Source organism: Rhinatrema bivittatum, chromosome 3, assembly GCF_901001135.1.
Source record: "Rhinatrema bivittatum chromosome 3, aRhiBiv1.1, whole genome shotgun sequence".
In the NCBI taxonomy this organism is placed as follows: Eukaryota; Metazoa; Chordata; class Amphibia; order Gymnophiona; family Rhinatrematidae; genus Rhinatrema; species Rhinatrema bivittatum.
The window spans coordinates 98869848-98893756 of record NC_042617.1 but is presented as its reverse complement, the minus strand read 5'-3'; the positions used below and the strand labels follow the sequence as shown (position 1 = coordinate 98893756).

Here is a 23909-nt window from a genome sequence, read left to right as displayed (position 1 = left end):
TTTTAAATAAATTATTCTTGCATTGAATTAAAAAAATTCAAAAACCAGGAGCAAAAAAAACTTACTTCAATATGACAGTGTTTTCAGCATTAAACGGCATTCTTTTCCGGAAATGTTGACTGGAAACGAACACTAACTATGTGATTATGTATGGGCTAAGTTGTCAATCAAAGTGACGTCACAGAATGTCAAGGGAAAAACCCCATACCTATTACAATATAGAATACCACTCAATAGCTTTGTTTAATCCACGAGGATGAACAGTATCTAAACGGAAAATCCACTGTTGTTCCTTCAAATTTAAAAATGTTTTTGGATCATCCCCGCCCTTGAGGGTTCAAAGGAATCTTTTTGATAATGTACCACTTAAGATCCTTAAACTGATGTGCAAATTAAGAACATAAGAACATGCCATACTGGGTCAGACCAAGGGTCCATTGAGCCCAGTATCCTGTTTCCAACAGTGGCCAATCCAGGCCATAAGAACCTGGCAAGTACCCAAAAACTAAGTCTATTCCATGTTAACTTTGCTAATAATAGCAGTGGCTATTTTCTAAGTCAACTTAATTAATAGCAGGTAATAGACTTCTCCTCCAAGAACTTATCCAATCCTTTTTTAAACACAGCTATACTAACTGCATTAACCACATCCTCTGGCAACAAATTCCAGAGTTTAATTGTGCGTTGAGTAAAAAAGAACTTTCTCCAATTAGTTTTAAATGTGCCACATGCTAACTTCATGGAATGCCCCCTAGTCTTTCTATTATCCAAAAGAATAAATAACCGATTCACATCGACCCGTTCTAGACCTCTCATGATTTTAAACACCTCTATCATATCCCCCCTCAGTCGTCTCTTCTCCAAGCTGAAAAGTCCTAACCTCTTTAGTCTTTCCTCATAGGGGAGCTGTTCCATTCCCTTTATCATTTTGGTCTCCCTTCTCTGTACCTTTTCCATAGCAATTATATCTTTTTTGAGATGCGGCGACCAGAATTGTACACATTATTCAAGGTGCGGTCTCACAATGGAGCGATACAGAGGCATTATGACATTTTCCGTTTTATTCACCATTCCCTTTCTAATAATTCCCAACATTCTGTTTGCTTTTTTGACTGCCAGGAGCATATGCCATATTCCTTTATGGCATATTCAGTTGCACAAGATGATCAACACCCAGTCGGACATTGGGCTTGTCATAATTGTTCTATGTGTGATCAGGCAATTACAGGGCCTGTTTGGCATGACAATATGGTAAGGTAGTATCAATCTCATGTTATAAGGATTGTACATGATTCTAAGTCCCTGTGCTAAACTATATGTGAGAAGAACAAAACGTTCTATTCGCACACACTTGATTGAACACTGCAGCTGTTTACAAACTTTAAAATTACAAGCTCCTAGTGTTACACTACATTCAATTTGCTCATCAATTTAAAGATTTTAAGTGGCAGGTTATCGAGAAGGTTCCTTTGAATCCTTGGGGGGACTGATCCAAAAACATTTTTAAAGCTTGGCTGGGGAACCCCCACGGGAACAGTCCAGGACTCCAGGGGCAGACTAGACTAGGGGATTTTCTGCCTATAGCAACCACCTTCCCTGCAGGTTGAGCCCTTGGGTTCTGGTACCAGCAGGACTTGAACAAGGGAACGATCTAATGATAAAGCTGGACTGCAATCCTGAAGGGAGGCAGAGGTCAGGCAGCAAAGAAGAGGCAGGCTGCAGGGCTGTAGGCTGATGCTAGACAGGACTGGAGACAGGAGCCAGAGGAGATTTGGGATGCAGCCTGCAGGGCTGGAGGCTGATGTCTGGTGGGTCTGAAGCTCAGGTAGGAACCAGGGTCTGGGATGAAACATTGGAACAAGACAGGAGTTAAAGATACAGGCAAGCTTGAGACAGGAGGCTTAGGGAAGCCCCAAGGCAGAACGCGACGGAGAGCCACAAGGAATACAAGACACAAGAAGACTTTGGAAAGCCAGAGGACAGAAGGCTGCAAAGAGCCACAAAGAATACAAGGCAAGAAGGTTTTGGAAAGCCACAAGGCAGAAGGTTGCAGGGAGCCACAAGGAATACAAGGCGCCAAGCAAGGAGCCAAGAAGACTCAGACTCAATGACAAGGTCCAGAGTGTAGACTGAGGCAGGGCTAAATAGGCAGAGATCTGCTGAGTCATGAGGTCACCAAGACTAGAGATGGAAAGAGGATAGAGGCAGCTCCCGGAGGACCTCTGGTGGTTGGTTGTGGTGGTTGGGGGGCTGCATGACAAGCTTATTAATATTTACTAGCCACATAACTTCAGGATTCAGTGTTTAAGTGCCAATTGAATATGCCTGAATTCTCAGGTATGCTTTTTAAAATTTACCCCTAGATTTATCAAAATGAGTTATTAATGCACTGATAACGCCTGCATTAATAAAAAGGGGTGTGTTTAGGGAAATTTTAGAATTACCACACCACACGGTAACTTGCTGCTTCGCATTGGTAGTATCACATGGTGCACTAAACTTAGCACACCCTGCAATAATCTCTATTTTTCACATCTTGTGCTAGGAGAGGGAGAGAGAGAGAGAAAGCCTTTGGGGAGGGCTTCACTGTGTGCACCTATTTATATTTCTATAGGAGAGCCATCTAATAGCTCGAGGTGAGGTGTTGGTGGTGGTTTAGGGGCCAGTTTTGCATATAGAGTGAGATGTACGAACAGCACAATACACCTTGGTGAAGATTTGACATCATTTGGAGTGAGGAAAGTAGAAATTTCATCTTTGTGAGACTATGTTCTCTCACCCTAGCTTGATGGACTCTATAACAGGGCACTATCAAGCTAGGGTGAGAGAACATAGTACAAAATTTCATCTTTGTGAGACTTTCCTCATTTCAAATGATGTCAAATCTTCACCGAGGTATACTGTGCTGTTTGTACGTCTCAATGTACATGCAAAACTGGCCCCTAAACCCTAAACTACCACCACCACCTCACCTCAAGCTATTAGATGGCCCTCCTATAGAAATATAAATAGGTGCACTCAGTGAGGTCCTCCTCAGAGGTTCTCTCTCCCTCTCCAGCCCAGAAATTGCTAAAATGTAATTCAAAAAATATATCACACAGCCAGTGTCCTTAAAAGCATGCAATAGCATGTGTTATGCTGTCGCACAGCGCGATATTGCTCCTCATTTAACTAAATCCCACTCAAACTCCTCCCTGATCCTGCCTCCTCCAATATTTTTTATTTACTTAATTTTATTTAAAAATGTTATATTCTGCAATTTCTGGTACACGTTCACGGCAGGTTACAAAGTAAAAACATAAACATAAAATAAACACATTAAAAGACAAAAAACATTTTATAGACAAGTATAATCTCAATGACCCCATATACACCCAGATAAAATAATGCCTTCACTTGTTTTCTAAAAACTTTAATATCCTTCTCATTTTGCAAGGCTGTTGGTACTGAGTTCCAAAGAACAGGTGCACCATGAGTAGAAGCACATACATGGGTTACTTGCAGCCCACAGTCTCTAACTGAAGGTAACCCCAGCATATTTGCTCCTGAAGAATGGAGCATATTCTGTAGATTATACCTTTGTAAATTCCCCACTAGAGAACAAGGATGTTCCACATACAACAGTTTATATACCAGGACCAATACCTTAAACTGAATCTGCTTTTAAACTGGTAACCAGTGAAAAGGCCCTCATTACCAAGGTTATATGATCCCTAAGTCCAATACCCATCAGCACATGAGCATGTTGGATCAGTTGTATAATACAGGCATCCAGGACGTCACTCACTCTCATCCGCCCTTTCACATTCAAATTATAACAACGACAACTACTATTGGGTTAACAGGGCCGCAGCTTTATTACAACCTGGAGGCCCGAGCCTCAATTAATTAACATTACAACTTTTGCACCTCCATTTTAACCGTCCACCGCTTCTCCAGTAAGACGGTCCTTTCCAGCCACGCGGCTCGACCAATGTGGCCCCCGCACCAAGTTCAGACTCCCACCACCTGCCAGCAAAGGAGCCAACCCGGTGGGCCACCGCCGCCACCAGCAAGTAGCCAGGCCTGCCGGCTGACCCCCGCCGCCTGCCAGCAAGGAGTCTGCAACCAACAACTCCACGTTGTCCAGTATTCCCCAATAGCCAGGTAACTCCATACCAACAGGTAACCAGTGTATAAGCAGCACTGGCTCGGGCCATCCGCTGCGACGAAACACATCACACACAACAATAACCAAAATAAGGGCGGGTGGGAGGGAAACTGCTGCCTCTCACTCCGGAGCAGCGCGCCACAGTCCCTATCGCACCTCACTGCTCGAACCCCAGCCGTTAGCCCAGCCCCCATTAGCTGCTGCCGACCAATCCTGGCCCGCCAGCGCCACGAGGACTCCAGCTCACAGCCAATCCCCCTCTCCTCCTCTACCAGCTGCCCCCCTCTCTCTCCGACTCCTCTCGAACCTCTCACCCTTGCCTGACCTCGCTCACCTCTAGGACCCCCTCCATCCTCAGGACGCCCTTCCCAGACGTGGCCAGCTCCCAAGTGCGCCTGGGCCTGCATTACCTTGGCCTGCAGGCTATTACAGCCCACAGACCTCTCAAAACTTTAACATATTTTGCAGGGAGAACCATATATGAACTGTTGCAATAGTCCAGGTGTCTATTAAATCAAGCTTGAAGCACTTTTCTAAACAAGACTGCAGAAAGAATCTGCTTAAAAGGTTTTAGCACCTTAAGTTTATAGAAAGAGGCCTTAACAACTTGCTTAATTTGACTTTGCAGGGTTAACTGGGACTCTAAAATTATGCCCAAGCTCCATGCCTCAGAGACAATATTAATAATAGTCCCTTTATAGTTTAGAGTAGGCAGGGAGTCAGACAAGAATCTACCTACCCATAAAACTGAAGTTTTAGCCACATTAAGTACTAACCTATTCTCTTTGAGCCAACTCTCTACCGCCTCCATGCAAGTACTAAAAAGTGTATTAACTGAAAGGTTATTCTTATTCACAGGGATATAAAACTGAATATCATCTGCATAAATTAAATAAAAAAAACTCTCAGTCCTCGCAAAATAGAACAAAAAGGCAACAGATAGAAATTAAATAATACTGGGGATAGGCAAGAACACTGCAGAACACCGCACTTCAGAGGGATCCAGTCTGAATAACTATCACCCAGTTGCACTTGCTGTTCTCTGTCTAATAAAAATTAACCAAACCATGTTAATACCGGTTTGGTTAATACAGCCAAACCTAGAGAATAAATGAGACAATAAAATCATGTGATCTAAATTATCAAACACTGCCGTGAGATCTAGTTGTACTAGAATACCCGAGTTTCCCCCATCAAGCTCTCCAAAGAAAAACTCCAGTAAAAACAATAGAGTCTCCATGCCTTGATTTACCCTAAAACCAAACTGCCTATCATCCAACACCTGGTTGTTCTGAAGAAATTCCTCCAACTGCTTAAATGCGCATTTCTTCACGATCAAGTGGAGTAGCAGCCTAGTGGTTAGAGCAGCAGGCTATAATCTAGGGCAGCGATTCTCAACCGGTGTGTCGCCACGCAGCGGCAGGTGTGTCGCGTGCTACCGGTCTCCCGCTGCTCTTCCCTCCTCTTCCTTCACCGAGTGAGAGTCGGAAAATCTTCTACTGCTGCCGTTGCCGCCCGGGCTATCAGCACGTTCAAGCCCTGATGGGAACGACAGCAGTGTCATTGGAAGCTGGCAACTGCGGCTGGGCCTTTTCTTCTTCCCGCACCTGCCCCCCCCCGGCCCGGAACAGGAAGTGATGTGCAGTGGGGTGCGCGGGAAGAAGAAAAAGCCATGCTGCACGAAAAAGTAGCAGCGGCAGTGGCGGCCCCGAGCAGTAGCGTGGGCCCGGAGCAAAATCAGAAGCAGCCAGAAATCGGCACAGGAGACAGCAGAATTAGTCTCCTGTGGCCGATGGGATTCTTCTTTCTTGGCCTGTGGGGGCTAGAAGAGGAGGCTGCTGCAGCTACCATTTGTGCTCGGAGGGGAGGGGTCAGGAAGTGAGAGAGAGAGAGCCAGCCAGCCTGTCTGTAAGTGAGAGAAGGTATGTGTATTGAGAATGTGTATGTGTAACTGTGATTGAGAGCCTGTGTGTAAGTGAGAGCATTTGATTGAGATCATCTATGTAAGTTGTGAAAGAGAGCATGTGTGTGATTGAGAGAAACTGGTCAGAGAGGTGAGTGTGTGTGTATGTGTATGTGTGTGTGAGAGAAAGTGATTATGGGAATGAGAAGTCTTTGCATGTGGTGAGAGCTAGCATAGGAGTGAGAAACATGGGTGTGTGTGAGACATAGCATGGGAGTGAGAAGCCTGTATATGTAAGATAGAACATGGGAGTGGGAAGCCTGTGTGTGTGTGCATGAGAGACTGTTTGGGAATGTGACTGGTGTGTGTGTAAGAGAAAGACTGGTCAGGAGATGATTGGTGTGTGAGAGACAGAAACTGGTATGTGAGTGTGACTGGTATGTGTGTGTGAGAGAGAAAGAAAGTGATTATAGGAATGAGAAGCCTGTGCATGTGGTGAGAGCTAGCATAGGAGTGAGAAACTTGGGTGTGTGTGAGACACAGCATGGGAGTGAGAAGCCTGTATATGTAAGATAGAACATGGAAGTGGGAAGCCTCTGTGTGTGTGTGTGTGCATGAGAGAGAGAGACTGTTCGGGAAGGTGACTGATGTGTGTAAGAGAATGACTGGTCGGGAGATGATTGGTGTGTGAAAGACAGAAACTGGTCATGGGGGTGTGACTGGTATGTGTGTGTGTGTGTGTGTGAGCGACAGAGAGACTGGTCGTGGGCCCTAAGGAAGAGGACCATGAGTACAGAGCTTCAGCCACTACTGCTTCTGGTGTGTGCTACTGGCCTGCATGGAAGAGGAGTAGGAGAGTTGCTGGAGGGGGTTAGTAAAGGTGGCTTTTTAAGTTTATTTTTCTTGACTGACTGCCATTTTAATTACTGAATATTATGTGATGTGTCTGCTGTTTTGAAATATTTTATTGGTGTTTGGAGAATTTTAAATAATTTTTATGAGTTTTTAATTGTTGGATATTGTTCTGTTCATAGTTGTTGTGAAACATTTATTCTGCTTATTAGTATAGTTATACAATTATTTCTGTGTTGGGATCTATAGCTGCTTGCTAGTTCTGTTTTCCTAATTGGAGGTGTTCTGGTGTTTAAGGCCTGATTTAATATTTGTAGTGTTGCCTTTTCATAGGTAGGTTTGTTACTATTTGAGTGCATTCCATAATACAGGGGTAACTGTGTGCAGATTAGTTTATGTGCATTACTGCAAATCCTGGGAGTATGTTAGGTCGGTTCTATGTGTGTTACTGAGGTGAGATATTTTACTAACATGTAAGTGTTTGTATCAGTCTTATTTGTTGTGTTTTCTCAAGAGGACATGCATTGGTGGTAAACTGCTGTCTTTTCATAAGTAGGGCTATTGAGCCTGGTAGCAGAAGAAGTTTGAGTTGCTGTTACTGAGATGACACCAGAACATCTTTTTTGTAGGGTGAGTTGTATGGGGAATGTCGTAATTCTGCTTTACATCCATTATTGTGGGTCAGGGGGGTTTCTGTGGATGCAAACTGTACTTTTACATTTAGCCCTATGATGATCATGTGTTCAGTGTGTCACGCATGTGAGAACCATCTATCAGGTGTGTCCCGACAGAAAAAAGGTTGAGAACCACTGATCTAGGAAAACCAGCGTTCAAATCCCACTGCTGCTCCTTGTGACCTTGGGCAAGTCCCAAAAAGCAGAATATAAAACAAAAACAAAATACGAAAACATTCCCAGGGTAGATAGACTTGAGAGCAAGCAGTAGTTAGTAATAAGATCTTTTTGAACTGGCCTAACAGAAACCTTCTTTAAGGACTGAGGAATCAACCCCACTTGCAAAGACTTAAATATGCTCAAAATTTCATCATATAGGGTTGCCAAATGACCGGTTCTGGCCCGGACAGCCAGGTTTTTAGACATGCTGTTCAGTGTCCAGTCAGAAGTTCCGACCAGATGCTAAAAGTCCGATTTTGCAGGAGTCTCCTCCTCTCTCCCGCAGTCTCCTAGTTACAGGGAGAGACAGGTAGGGTCAGAGTCTCTCAGAGGGGAGCTGTGTTGTATTCCTGCCCCCACCTCTATTTTTATGCCGTGACTGGACTGCATAGAGAGAAGAGGTGGGACACTGCAGAGCAACCACCGGCTCCACAGATTTCTCTAGCAATCACCCTCTTGGACCCACCCCCCTTGTCACCTCTCACAGCATGCGGGACCAGGACTCGAGAGAGGGGCTGCAGTGAGCCAGCCCAGGCAGAGGGGGGAAGGCGGAGGGACAGGGTGAGGGACAGGGTGAGGAGAGGGGAGAGATAAAGAGGAGAGAGACACATGGGGAACATGGGAGGATTGAGAAACAGAGAGGGACATGGAGGGAGGGAATGGGTCACAAGGTCTCAGCTGCAGCTGTCTGGGAAATTGTTCTATAGGCTGTACATTCCCTGCTCAGGTCACACTCTGGACCTCTGCCTTGTCAATTAGCAACTTGGAATTTACCTGATGTTAAACAAAAACATATAAGCCCGGATTTTAAAAGGGCTACGTGTGTAAATCTCGGGATTTACGCGTGTGAGCGGACCTTGCGCATTTTACAACAGGCCTGGCCACGCTCAAAAACCTGGTACACGCAGAAGTGCCGGCTGAGGGAAAAGGGGCAGGCTGGGGGGGGGGGGGGGGCATGGTCTGGGCGGGGGGGCGGGCTGGGCGCAGTGTGCACTGGCAGCCAGCCAGCGGACAGAACTTACTATTACTGAAAGGGGCAGGTAAGTTCAAAAATAAAAAATTAATAGGTTAGGTTAGGTTTAAGGGTCAGGGAGGAGAGGTAGGAAGGGAAGGGATAGTTATAGGAGCGTTCCCTCCCAGTCCGCTCCTTAATTGAAACGGACTGGGAGGGAACTGAAAAAAAGGCCGATCGCGTTGCCATGCGTAATTTGAAAATTCCCCCCCCCCCACGTGCGCAAGTCACGGGCCGCCTGCACATACACGTGATGTTAAAATTGGCGAGTCCATGTGCGCGTGCGTGGGTCTTAAAATCAACACCATAATGTACCGCAGTAACCGCCTCCCCTCTCTGCCCATGCCTGTACCCCTTTCCTGGCTCTTCCCCTGCCCAGCATCCCTTGCCCTGAACCCAGTCTTCCCCCTGCCTATTATCTCACTGCTCCCCTCAGCTTTATTGCTGGGCTGCCCAGTGCCCCGGGCAATGTAGATAATATGGCTGGCAGGGGGTGGGAGGGCAGGCTGTGCCTCTCTGGATGATTCGACTGACCAGCTGAGTCAGCAACCACATAGGGGCTAAGGCACGCTTGTTCCACTACAATGGTGGCCAGTCCCCTGATGAGGTGCGTTAGTGCCCCCTGGGCCTGGCACCCTGGGCAGTTGCTTGCCTCATCTGACAGCTTTGGTTCTCCCCTCTTTCCCCCCCCCATTTCTCTGCCCAGCATGCTTCTGACCTTCTGAGATCATGTGTGAAAGAGAGAAGGAGCACGTATGAGTGAATGTGTTTGTGTGTATCAGAATGAATGTATTACGAGTATGAGAGGAGGACACAGGAAAATGTTTGCACTAAACCCCCCCCCCCCTAATAATCCATAAGGTAAGAAATGGAGAGCAGCTCAGTGGTGGGGGCTTGATTGCCCTGAGAGGCTGGAAGAGAAATTGTTGCCTCTGTGCAGCCTGTTAATTCATTACTGCTCTTTAATGCATACACAGACACAGTTCATTGGCAGGATCTAAAATGTATGCAAATGAGAGACACCGTCTCTCTTCTATCCCGGCTCAGGTATCCATTCCTGGACTGTGGAAATGTTAGCAATCCTAATCCCTATTAAACGCTAAAGCAATATTCTAATCTCTAACACAACATCAAACCTGCAATACCTTCTTGTATTCACTTTACCTTTTTCAGCACACATGCCTCTTTTCCTGCAGAGTTTGAGAGCAAGCAGCCTATTCTAGAAACAGTCTTCCAGACCAATGAAAAGGCTGGGTAGGTACTGGAGTTCAGCCAATCAGCAGCCCGATATCATAGCCAATCAGAGGCAACCTGATATTGTGCTCTTTCCCCCACCCCCTGCCGCCAGCCGCCAGGATGGTTGTGCTGTCAGAAAACCTTTGTTGGTACCTTTTTGTACTGTGTGTGACAGCCCGGATGTAAAGTGCTCTGCCTGCCTCCACACTGCACCCGGGAGAGCAGTAACATGGCACTCTGAGCGCTCTAACGGCAGGCAGCCTGTGCACAGCCGAGATGCCACAGCTTTCCTGACAATCAAGCAGTAAGGTAGGGGATGCCCGTCTCTAATAAATGCAGAGTGGATGGAGCTGAGTTCCCTGGCTTCCCTTGGTCTGATGGTGATTCCTGGCCAGAATGGCTGCCTCTAGGAGGTGGAAATAGAGTCAGGAGCAAGAGCATCTTGAGTCTGTATGTATGTGCGCGCGCATAAGCCTGGAGCTCAGACATACACTGATGTGAACAGAAGCTCTTCCGCACAGACAGTGCATAATTTTCTGGGTTTCCTAGGAGATGGCAAGCAATAGGAAATCTGGTTAGAAACCATTCCAGACACATATTGAGGATGCTGGTAAAAGACAATTAATATTTGATATTTTTTTTTAGCCACCTGCATTACTTTTATCTGTAGAAGCAAGGTTTGGGAGAGCATTTAATAATGGCAAGTGCATTCAAGTAAAAGTGTGGTACTCTGTGGAAGAGCTAATTAATGGCAGTTCTTGGATTGTGTGTGTGTGTGTGTTTGCTATTAGACTACATACTCTCGTTGCATTATATTGCAATGTACTGTAAATTGTTAAACAGATGGAACTGAAGTGAAATCATTTTGTAATGGGAAAAATGAAATGCAGCTCATGATTAGTAAAATCTGAACATGTGGTGCATTTTCACACACATTTGCTAAGCGATGTCTTCTGGGAAATCTTGTCTGAGCTGAAATGTATTTCACCAGGCTACTGATCATGGGGGCACCAGTTCCAGCAGGAATAATCCTGGGAGTTAGTTCTAAATCATGCATACTCTCAGCCAGGCTTCCCTATGAAGTGAAAAGTTGTTAAACAAAGCCTGCACATTTTGTTCTGAATAATAATAAACTTGTAAAAAAATTTTAGGAGCACAATATTTCAGATGTGTTATGGTTTAAACTTAGTATAAAATAGTATTAACATTCATAGGCATAAACATGCCTTAATGTGCATTTAGTAAAATATACAATTACAAACACATCCAAGCAGAACATAAAATCACGTTTTCTTTACACTGTATTGTCACTTAGTGAGCGGCTTTAGAAGAGATCAAAGTGGCACGTTTTCATGTTGCTATCTTTACATTGTAACCTGTAAGCATTCATTCTATTCTATTGTGTGTTTTGTTTTGTTCAGTTGTGCAGAAGTGCCACAGTGAGGGTCCTAAACTGTCACATGTGACACCAGACCCTCAGGCCGAGTGCCACTGCCTAACACAAAGGGCAGGAAGAGAATCAGTGTTGATGAACGATGAAACTGTATGTTACAATGAGAATGATTTTTTTTTTTAATTAAAGAAACCCATGTCTCCTGATTCAGTAGCAGAGAACTCGCTCCAGAAATAATAAAGGAGACGATCTGTTTAATGAAAATGATATTTCAAAAATGTTCAGAATTCAGCAATGAAATCAGTTCTAATTGTAGTATTAAATGCGGTGTAAAAGTCCAATCAAAGAACAGCAATTTAAAGAGAGACAGAAAGCGGAGACAGAGAATCTGGGAGTACTGCCAATAAAATCAGTGGATGATAATGCTAACCTTGTTGATAAGAGTGACTTTAGAATAATATGAAGCCTTTGCAACATACTTTTGTTGAGTTGCTTCAGTGAAATAAATACAATTTAGTATGCACTATAGTCCTTTCCCTCAGATAAGGTTGTTTTTGGGTTTGTTTGTTTTTTTTGTATTGTGGTCTGGTGTTTTCTGCCTGGATTATTATTATTTTTAAATTTGTCAAGCTCAAAGTCTCCTTCAGTTGGACCTATTGTATTATGAACCTTAACTTGCAGCTAACTGGAGTTTTCTTTCCACTTTTATTCCCTCATCCTCCTAGTCGAGAGGCTAAACCACGGGTCACTCTAGAACCCAATACAAATGCATACCTAGTCACCCTTGAGTATGTATGTATTTATTTATTTATTTATTTAACATACTTTTGATATACCAAGTTCGGTATATAAAAATTAAAAATAAATAAATAAATAAATACCGATACTCAAGACTAGTGTCTTATCGTACCGGTTTACATTGAAACAAGGGGTAACCGATTAACTAGGAAGATAAAGTTACAATGAACAGGGGATTTACAGGGTGGGAGAGTAGAGAGCAAAAGCATACGATTAACATAATAAATAGTAACATAGTTAAGTGTAACATAACACAGTTTAACATAGGAACGAATGTAGCAAGCTTAGATCATAGCTTAATCTTTAGGTCTATAAAATTGCAGGTACAAAAGAAGGAGGAGGAAGGGGAGGAAGCTTAGACAATAGTTTAATCTTAAGGTCTATAAAATTCCTGGTACGAAAGAAGGAGGAGGAAGGGGCGGTAGTAGTGAGAAGTCACTCTTGAGCGATGACCCCGGACTCTTCCATCCTTGGTTGATGTGAACGTTGGGGTCTGCAGTGTCCCCAGCCTTTGCCGCCAGGTGAGCAGGAGCCATGTCTGGGAACTGCACCCAGGCTTCCTGCTTGACAGCATGCAATGCTGCCGCTAGGCAACTGGGCGCCCCTCAGGTGAGTTTGAGATGCATTTCCAGTTGTATTAGAGGATGACTTCCCAAACTTGTCTTGGTGCTTCCACAGCCAGACGAGTTTTCAAGATATGCATAATGAATATGTATGGGACAAATCTGCATCTGTTGCTGGTCTTCAGTGTATGCCGATTTTATTTCATACATATTCATTGTTGATGTTGTTACGAGCGCGCGCGGGCGCGGTCGTCTCGGACGGGTGGTGAGCCCTTGGGCCACGGCAGGACCCCAGGAGGAGCCCAAGGCCACACCGTGGGAGGTGAGCTGAGCAGGCATGGTGAGCCAGGCAGGCAGGAACAGAAGCAGGAAGTCCGGCCCTCAGCCGGACCGGCATGCCCATGGTAGCCAACACGGGGAAGTTGACTAATGAACGGTCCTCCGACTGTTCCCGGCCCTTTCGGACCCGCCGCAGGGAACGGCAATGGGCAGCAGGCCGGACAGAGGTGAGGGCAGACAGAGTCCTTAAACAGAAGACATCAAACGGGGCAGAAGCAGGCTGAAGCAAGACGGAGACATCAGGTCAAGGGCTGAAGCGAGACACAGGAAAGGCCCAGGCGAGCAGGAACTCCGATGCTGGGATACTCACATCCGAAGCCCCCTCGGCTGGCAGAAGCTCAAGAGCCCCTGGGACGAATCCCTCCTGTTGGCCACTCCAGGGCCCAACAGGACAGAAGGCTCAGGAACCAGGTCAAGGCAGAGACAGGTAGACATCCGGACAAAGGCTGAAGCAGACACTGAAGACAAGGCTGGACGGGAACATTGCACTGTCCATCAGGGCGCCCTACTCAGCCCACCCGTGGGACTGAGTCGCGGACCACCCTGTCCCAGACGCGCCCTACACAGCCTAGGAAGGCTGGTCGCGGACCACGCTGAGAAGGAGGGCGCGGGGAAGACCCAGGCGAACAGGAACTCCGATGCTGGGATACTCACATCCGAAGCCCTTACGGCTGGCAGGCACAGGAGCAAACATCTAGGCAGAGACACTGGACAGGGATCCATCAAAGCATAAGTGATCACGGAAGACCTGGATCAGCAAGTATACAGACGACTGTAGGACCTGATCCGCAGGCCGAAGACAAGCAGGAGTCGGAGTCACGGACCGGAGTCAAGGCAGGCTGAAGACAAGCAGGAGTCGGAGTCACAGACCGGAGTCAAGGCAGGCTGAAGACAAGCAGGAGTCGGAGTCACGGACCGGAGTCAAGGCAGGCTGAAGACAAGCAGGAGTCGGAGTCACGGACCGGAGTCAAGGCAGGCTGAAGACAAGCAGGAGTCGGAGTCACAGACCAGAGTCAAGGCAGGCTGAAGACAAGCAGGAGTCAGAGGCACGGACCGGAGTCAAGGCAGGCAGAAGACAAGCAGGAGTCAGAGTCACGGACCGGAGACAAGGCAGGCTGACGACAAGCAGGAGTCGTAGTCACGGATGACCTGGATCGGAAGGGTTACAGACTACTGTAGAGCCCGATCCAGAGGCAAAGACACAGTGAACAGAAAGTCCTTAAATACTGGAGGTAGAGGGCAACTCCCTGGGAGGAGCTTGCCAGGACCGCCCACCGCTGGTCCTATAACTAGGGTAGAGAGCTGCGGGCCAGCCCCTAGGGAAGGGCGTCGCCCAACAGGAAGTCCAAACACTGAGGCTGCAAGCCACCGGCACAGCTAGGCCTCTCAGGCCCTGGAGCAAGTCCTGGATGATGCGCAGGCGAGGCCCTGGCTTCAGAGCGGCCTCTGGAGGAAGGTAAGAGACCTCCTGCAGCGCAGCAGCAGGGGGGATCGCAACAGATGTCCTGAAAAGCCAGCTGGCTGTGGAGTTACCAGGACACGTTTGGGGGTTTCCCTAAACGTGGCATTTATGGTGAACATCACTATTGTGCAGTTGACTTAGAACTCCTTTGAATCCCACATGCAGGGAAAGAGGGAAGTGCCAGGACTAGGGTTAGGAGAGATTAGATAAAGTATTTGTGAGGATTTCATTTGGAACCCACCCACCACTCATACACCTTGCCTCTGCAAAGTATGCTGGGTAAACAAACGCTGCTGCACCAGCCTGCTGCAAGATTTTCAAAGGGAAACTCTGTGGGCCTGCAGGCCCAACAGGAAATATGAAAATTGCCCTCTGTTCTACCAGCAATGCATGATAAAGACATTAAGCTTAACTGTGTCATACTCAGATTTTTAATCAAAAGTTTGGGCCCACCTGATAGCTTTCTTATCTGATTTCCAAGCTGGACATGGCTTTCCTTTGCAAATTGAAACTTGAATTTTCCTTAATTCATTTGTCCCCACCCCTTCATGGGGTGCATAAAATTTTGGAGATCCCCAGGAAGCTCTTCTATATCCCAGATCTGTCCTCCTCTTTCACACCTCACAAGAGTCCCTGGAAACACTGGGGTTCATCCAGTGAGGGGAGGTTCTACCTCCTGGGCCCCTGGTGCAGTCGTGGATAGAATCATCAAAATGTCACCTTCACCCCCACTCTTCTTTGTCACTGGTCAGTGGTACTCACGGGCAGGAGGGACTTCCACTTAGGAGGCAGATGATAATAAACCACAGAATCAGAAAAAATTAAAAATAACATCAGGAAAATCATAATCCTGAAAGCACGAGTCTCTTTATCCAAGGTACAACCCGAAGTTGTTCTTCTCCCAACTGAACCAGTGTCTAGTTAAAAAATGTCTTCCCCCTGGAGGGAAGCGTAATCCTCTGTAGCCACCAGCATAAGGCAAAGGGTGAGATGACAAAAAAAATTCCTTGCTCTGAAAACTCTTCAAAACAGATAACTCCAACAATCTCTTACCCAAGGTCTCTTGAAAACAGCAGTAAGTCCACAGGTTGATTCCTCTGCTGTTATCTGGACACAAAGGTAGGACTCAGCCTTTCAAGAAAGCATGGGTTTGCTCTTCTCTCAGAAACTGGTCCAAAATGTCCAGAAATTCAACACTTTCCAAAACTTCCACTCTCCTTGGGCACAATCCACCAGGGAATCTGAAAGACCCCTCTTCATCAGTCCTCTTAGGGAGAGGCAATGACCCCAGTCACATGCTCAGGGGGAAATGTATATCTCGGAGCTACAGTCCACAAAAAAGATGGGGATAGAGCCGGGGGCGGGGGACCCCCAAAATGCCCAGACCCCTTAGATGCTGAAAAACAGGACAATATAAAGTAAAGTGGTGAAATGGAGAGACTAGGAGCCCAGGAGGAGTGCCCCAGAGTGTCCCTTGATGTGCAGTGGTCAGGGGAAACCGCACTGGGAGGAGGAGAACTGGAGGTGACCACTGAAGTGTGAATAATCTTACGTATTTGGGAACTGCATTTGCTCCCAATTGGATGTGAATGTTGGTATGGGCATGCTGATAGGGAACACTTGTCTCCTAAAAGGCTTGAGATATTTGGCACTAAGAAGGCAAACTGTCAAGGTATATACCAGCCATCCAGGTTGGGTTAAGAAAAATAAATTGTCCAAGGAAGATATGGCGTAGGAGGAATATATCATTATGTTTCTAAGTAATTTGGGATATTCTGTGTAATGCTGACTGTTGAAAACCTAAGAATTTCTGAATCATTCAGTGCTCAAATGTAATTGTGCTTCACGTCCCTGTCTATAGTTTGCTGGCTGGTTAATCCAGAGAATAAAATTAATAGAGTTGAATTTTGGAACTCTGTATCCGATACATTTTTCCTGCCAGTATTGGGTTGAAGCAGGGGCTCAAGAGCTCATGGAGGGGAGTTTAGGGGTGACCTCCCTATCCAGTCAGTGAAAAATGAAAATGGAGTCAACCATCTAATCCTGCTGTCACCATAAAGGTCCACTTCGCCATCTGCATGACAGTATACTGAACCCACCAAACAAATTTGGAAGGCATGACCCTTAAACAATAGAGAAATCCCATTTCATCATTTTATATACCCCAACCTGGGATTTTAAATATAAACACATTAATTGGAACATCTCACCCCACTAGCTGGCACCAACAGATTATAAAATGTCACTGCAAAATCCAGTGACCTAATAGCTGTAAAAAGATTTCATGTGCCTTTTCAAATAGGAATGTTTTCATACCCTTCTTATATTTCTTAAAACAAGGTTCCTTGCAGAGGACCTCGGGCAACTGGTTCCAAAGTGTAGAGCCAGCCACGGCCACCATGAACAGACTTTCTCTAGACTCAGCGAGCCTTACTATATTGATTATAGGTGCATCAGGTAAGCAACAGCTGATGGACCTTAAATCTTCTGTCAGGCCTGTAATGTTTTAGCATTGAACTAATGCAGTGTGGTGTTTCACTATTTAGCACTTTATGGACTAAAGATAGAACCTTAAACCTAACTTGCCATTTAATCGGAAGTTAGTGGAGCACAAACAAGATGGTCATAATGGCTGGAGCCCATGAGAAGTCACGCTTCTGAATTCTGGATGACTTGCAACGCTTTCATGGTAGAAGCTGAAAGGCCCAAATATATCATGTTATAGCAATCGAGGCCTGTGATTACCACAGCCTATAATACTGGGCAGAAATCATTCAGGTCCAGGTATGATTTAATATTCCTGGGCACGCAAAGCTTAAAGAATGAACTTCCTTACGAAGGTTTTTACTCGGGTTTGCAAACCTGGAAGCCCTTTTTAGATGCAGGAGAGTTGACAGGTGGATTCATAGGCCACAAAGGTTCTTCCTAGATCCAGGTAGGGAGTTACAGGGCCCTTGAAGGCCCTTCTTAGATCCAGGGGGTGTGTAGGTGTGGGAACTATTGGTTCTGGGATGGGGAGAGGAGGATGATGTTTTGGAGGGACCACAAAGACTTGAATTGGTTTCAGGTTGTGTTGGGGTTTTCAAGCTCAGAGACCTATTTTCAGTTTGCCAGGGATAAGGGTGGGGAGAGGTTTCCCCTCATTAACTGGCCCTTTCGCTTTTGGCCAGTTAGCATAGGGAAACATGATATGCTTATTGTGGCCATGCTCTCTCTAATAAGGCTATGACAATGCTGCCATATTCTGGATGTGATGAGCTTAGTACATCAGACAATAAAGCTCTAGGTGACACCAGCATTAAAACTGTTGCCATGCCGGCTTTAACACTGGTTAGTATAAAGATTTTCTTGTTGGATTTTTTAAAAACCTCTGTAGGAGCATGTATGATCTTTGTTTTCAGGGAATAGCTGTCCAGAGGAAAGTTAGCCCCAGACTGAAGAAAAAATGGCTTTTCAGGAAGTTGTACCATAGTCATATGTTCATTTTGTTTCTGGTGCAACTCCTTTTTAGCTTACGGTTCCAACCTCCTAGTTGCAAATTTTCTCATACAGATTCTTCTAGGTAAGAAGTGCGCTTTTCTGTGACTCTTCTTCAAGTGGATACATGGTGTGTTCAAGCACTCAAACATATTTCTAAAGAGGTGTCAAGGGCCAGTTAACAAGGAGATGTTTTGAACAGGAGTGCACAGATGAGGGAGTCTTAGCAGTGCAGTAGGTGTTGCACCAAGATCTGCTATTGATCATAATGGGTTTATTCTTAGGAGTCTATTTTATTCACAAATATAACACCTTTCTTATATGTTAGTATGTTTTAAATGAAAGGCGATTAATTGGAGGGGTGGGAGTACGATAACATGATATGGCCACTTAACCTCTGAACTCCCCATCTCCTCCATATACATTAATCTTTCTTAAAGATTACCTAATGTAATTCAGCTTGACTGGAAGAAATGCTTTTTTGGAGGTCTTCCTGAATTTGGTTCTGGTTAGATGGTGAAGCGTGTGGGGGCAGAGGTAAGGCCTCAAGTAGGCTATGCTGATTTGCAATGGGATAGGAAAACCAGGAAAATATTTGAAAAGCCTTATTACTTTATAAAACTCTTTATAGAAATACTTGTGGGGCTTTCGTCTTTATTTAGAGAAACCTTCTGGAGGCTTTTGTTATGGCTGCCGGTCGCGGCGGTCCGCGACCAGGATCGGCTCCTTACCTGAGGCGACGGACGCCTCAGACATTGTGGCGGTCATGGCTGCCAGCCGCGGTTGTCCGCGACCGGGGCCAAGAACGGGCAGGCCACCGCGGTCCTCTTCTGGGGCCCCTGTGGGTGTAGGCAGCCCTGTCAGTTGCTCCCTGCGTGGCCGCTGCCGCTGTTGAGCCCGGCCACATGGTTCCTGCTTGGCTAGGCTGACTCCTTCCACTGCAGTTTGTTAGAGCTGTGCGCGCAGCTGAAGATTTGATTTAAAGGGGCCACGACAGGAAATTGTCGTGGCTCCTTCCTGCAGACTCCTCCTTCTTCTTGAGTATTTAAGGCAAGGTCTGCTCCTCAGAACTTGCCTTGGTATTGAAGCTTCTTGTTGGTTTGTTCCAGTGCCTTCGTTCCTGGTTTCGTTCCTGTTCTTCATCCCGCTCTTGCTCTCCTCCCTCGTTGGACTGATTCTTGGCTTCTGACCTTTGGACCGACTTCCGTTCTCCTCTTGGCTCGACTTTGGACCGGCTTCAGACCCTTCTCCTGGCTTATCCCTGGACTGGCTTCGGACCACTCTCCTGATTTGCTCCTGGACCGGCTTACGATCCCTCTTCCGGAATCGACCTTTGGACTGGCTGTGGACCATTCTTCAGCTTCTATTCCTGGACTGACTACGACCTGCTGGAGGCGCCAGCCATCTGGAATCCCTGACCTGCAGGAGGCGCCTGCATCCAGACCTATCTTCAGTCTTCAGTGAGTCTCTTAAGTCCCAGCGGCCGGGTCTCTATAGGCGCGTCCTGGGGAGACCACGAGCTTCCAGGGTGAAGTCTTCTTTCAATTGCTGATTCACCTGGCCTTGCCCTCCGACGGTAGAAGACTTCAGAGGGTTCATTCTCTCTTTGGTAACTCTAACCCTCCCTCGGAACAGGGGTCCACCTTCTGATTCGTAACAGAATACCAAGGCCATTGACCCGGCAGAGGCTTCAGCTCGCCAGGCCATTCCTGGACTAGCACAGTAAGTCATGGAGCAGCAACGGATATTAGAATCCATGGCATCCTCATCTCCAAACAAGGCTTCCAGATGGATCCCTCCAAATTGAAATGTATTCAAGAATGGCCCCCAACCTAATGGGTTACAGGCACTCCAGCGTTTCCTTGGTTTTGCTAACTACAATCATAGTTTTATTCAGAATTTCTCCAAGTTGGCTACACCTCTCACAGTTCATACTCGCAAAGGGGCAAACATTAATTCCTGGCCTGTAGAAGCTGAAGAAGCGTTCCTTGCACTCAAGAACTCTTTTCTCAAAAAACCTTGTCTTCGGCACCCTGACTCCAGTCGTCCATTTGTAGTAGAGGTGGATGCATCAGCTGAAGGGGTAGGAGCTATCTTAAGCCAGAATGACTTTACTGGAGTCTCTCATCCTTGCTCCTATTTTTCTAAGAAATTTTCATCAGCTGAACGCAATTATTCCATCGGCAATAAAGAACTCCTTGCCATAAGAACATAAGAAAATGCCATACTGGGTCAGACCAAGGGTCCATCAAGCCCAGCATCCTGTTTCCAACAGTGGCCAATCCAGGCCATAAGAACCTGGCAAGTACCCAAAAGCTAAGTCTATTCCATGTTACCATTCTAATGGCAGTGGCTATTCTCTAAGTGAACTTAATAGCAGGTAATGGACTTCTCCTCCAAGAACTTATCCAATCCTTTTTTAAACACAGCTATACTAACTGCACTAACCACATCCTCTGGCAACAAATTCCAGAGTTTAATTGTGCATTGAGTAAAAAAGAACTTTCTCCGATTAGTTTTAAATGTGCCCCATGCTAACTTCATGGAGTGCCCCCTAGTCTTTCTATTATCCGAAAGAGTAAATAACCGATTCACATCTACCCGTTCTAGACCTCTCATGATTTTAAACATCTCTATCATATCCCCCCTCAGCCGTCTCTTCTTCAAGCTGAAAAGTCCTAACCTCTTTAGTCTTTCCTCATAGGGGAGCTGTTCCATTCCCCTTATCATTTTGGTAGCCCTTCTCTGTACCTTCTCCATCGCAATTATATCTTTTTTGAGATGCGGCGACCAGAATTATACACAATATTCAAGGTGCGGTCTCACCAAGGAGCGATACAGAGGCATTATGTCATTTTCAGTTTTATTCACCATTCCCTTTCTAATAATTCCCAACATTCTGTTTGCTTTTTTGACTGCCGCAGCACACTGAACCGACAATTTCAATGTGTTATCCACTATGACGCCTAGATCTCTAGCATTTGAAGAATGGCGGCAGTGGTTGGAGGGAGCTCAACACCGTATAACAGTTTACACGGACCATAAGAACCTGGTGTACCTCCAACAAGCACAATGTTTGAACCCACATCAATTGTGATGGGCGCTCTTTTTCACATGTTTCAACTTTGAACTATGATATAGACCTGCGAACAAGAATATTAAGGCAGATGCCTTATCTCGATCCTTCTCTGCAGAAGACATCGATGAACCTATTCAACACATTATAGACCCAGCTTGCATCACCCTCTCTGCGACATTTACCATCCCACCCGGGAAATCAATGGTGCCTAAGAGACTGCGTAATAAAGTACTAGCTTGGGGGCACTATTCGCAGTTAGCCAGACATCCAGGACGAGCTTGGACGCAAACACTCCTTCAGCAATATTATTGGTGGCCAGAGATGCGCAAGGATATTCGAGCATATGTGGATTCTTGCCCGACCTGTGCACAACATAAAATTCCTACTGGGAAGACTTGGGGACTTTTACAGCTGTTACCTATTCCCAGGAAGCCTTGGACACATATTTCCACAGACTTTATTGTGGATCTTCCGCCATCAGAGGGCAACACAGTAATTTGGGTAGTAGTGGATTGATTTTCCAAAGTGGCCCACTATATCCCACTACCCTCCCTCTCGTCCGCTCCTCGCTTGGCTCAACTATTCAAGCTCCATATCTTCCGCCTCCATGGGCTTCCACAACACATTGCATCAGATCGCAGACCTAAGTTCTCGGCCCATTATTGGCTCAATCTCTGTAAGACGTTTCACATCTCTCTGGACTATACCACGGCGTTTCATCCACAAGCAAACGGTCAGGCAGAACATACAATTTGTACGTTAAAGCAATTTCTTCAGATGTATGTCAATTTCCGTCAGGACAACTGGGCGTCACTTCTCTCGTGGGCTGAGTTCTCGCATAATTCACATTCCTGTACGTCAACGGGGGCCTCCCCATTCCAGATTGTATTTGGACAACAACCTAGGCCGCCATTGCTTTTGCCCTTGCCGGTGCCATCACTGGCAGCCGAGCTTACTGCAGTACAGTTGCGGCAGCTTTGGATTCATACTCAACACATGCTCTGTAAAGCGGCTCACACCGCCAAGACATTTGCCGACAAACATCAACGACCAGCTCCATGGTTCCATCCGGGAGAGAAAGTATGGCTTAGTACTAGGCACATCCAGTTGAGAGTTCCTTCCATGCAATTGGCCCCACATTATATTGGGCCTTTTCCGGTGCTGCGCAAGCTTGGTCCTGTGACTTACCAACTTCGCTTGCCGGCTACATTGCGGATCCATAACTCCTTCCTCATGTCGCTCCTGAAGCCTTTAATCCTCACTTGGCCTACTCGGAAGGTTTCCGAAGTTCCCCAACCCAGGGCAAAGGAGGAGACTATATATCAAGTGCGGGAAGTCCTTGATATCCGGAAATGAGGTAACACATGGGAATACCTCCTAGCATGGGAAGGATTCGGACCTGAAGAGAATTCTTGGCAGCCTGCTAAAAACGTCCTGGACAAGTCTCTTCTCAAGAACTTTCACTCTGAACACCCAGGGAAACCTAAGCCTTCTAGGGGGAGGCCTAATGGAGGGGGTACTTTTATGGCTGCGACCGGGGCCGGCTCCTTACCTGAGGCAATGGAACACCTCAGACGCTGCGGCGGTCATGGCTGCTGGCCGCGGTGGTCCGCGACCAGGGCCAAGAACGGGCAGGCCTCTTCCGGGGCCCCTACGGGTGCAGGCAGCCCTCTCAGTCGCTTCCTGCGCGGCCGCTGCCGCTGTTGAGCCCGGCCGCATGGTTCTTGCTTGGCCGGGCTGACTCCTCCCACTGCAGTTTGTTAGAGCCGCTCGCACAGCTGAAGATTTGATTTAAAGGGGCCACGACAGGACATTGTTGTGGCTCTTTCCTGCAGACTCATCCCTCTTCTTGAGTATTTAAGGCAAGGTCTGCTCCCCAGACCTTGCCTTGGTATTGAGGCTTCTTGTTGGTTTGTTCCAGTGCCTTCGTTCCTGGTTTCGTTCCTGTTCGTTGTCCCGCTCCTGCTCTCCTCCCTTGTTGGACTTATTGTTGGCTTCTGACCTTTGGACCGACTACCATTCTCCTCTTGGCTCGGCCTTGGACCGGCTTCGGACCCTTCTCCTGGCTTATCCCTGGACTGGCTTTGGACCACTCTCCTGATTTGCTCCTGGACCGGCTTACGACCGCTCTCCCGGAATCGACCTATGGACCGGCTGCGGACCATTCTTCAGCTTCTACTCCTGGACTGACTACGACCTGCTGGAGCACCAGCCATCTGGAATCCCCGACCTGCAGGAGGCGCCTGCATCCAGACCTATCTTCAGTCTTCAGTGAGTCTCCTAAGTCCCAGCAGCCAGGTCTCTACAGGCTCCTCCTGGGGAGACCACGAGCTTCCAGGGCGAAGTCTTCTTTCAACTGCTGATTCACCTGGCCTTGCCCTCCGACAGTAGAAGACCTCAGAGGGTTCATTCTCTCTTTGGTAGCTCTAACCCTACCTTGGAACAGGGGTCCACCTTCTGATTTTTAACAGCTTTAATATAGCCCCATCTTTATCTAGATGTCTGCACTGAGGATGGATTTGGTTCTGCTCAAAGAGGCTTGATCAAATCCACCGCCACTCCTGCAAAGGATCAGTAGGACTAAGAATAGATGGATTGTAGTGGGTAATGTTAAGATTAGACTTGTGAATCAGAGATATATCCCCATGTGATACTAGTTTTAGCTGCAGAAGATATGCCCATATAGATATCTGATGTGGATATAGATATTAAGGAGGAGATTCACCACAAAAGATACCTTGAGCATAGTGAG

The 23909-nt window shown here is 46.6% G+C and overlaps 1 protein-coding gene across 4 annotated transcripts in view; it reads left to right on the top strand.

Moving 5' to 3' along the window:
• Positions 1-10158: 10158 nt before the first annotated feature.
• Positions 10159-23909, top strand: part of PAK5 (p21 (RAC1) activated kinase 5) — a 261295-nt gene continuing 247544 nt past the window's right edge. For 2 of the 4 annotated variants that reach the window (XM_029593519.1, XM_029593512.1), the window contains exon 1: positions 16985-17058. In XM_029593519.1, the coding sequence (XP_029449379.1) occupies positions 17001-17058 (58 nt within the window). In that variant the 5' untranslated portion in view covers positions 16985-17000. Of the gene's footprint in view, positions 10356-16980; positions 17059-23909 lie in introns of those variants that run through there. The other 2 variants (XM_029593513.1, XM_029593518.1) reach the window with 2 other exon arrangements.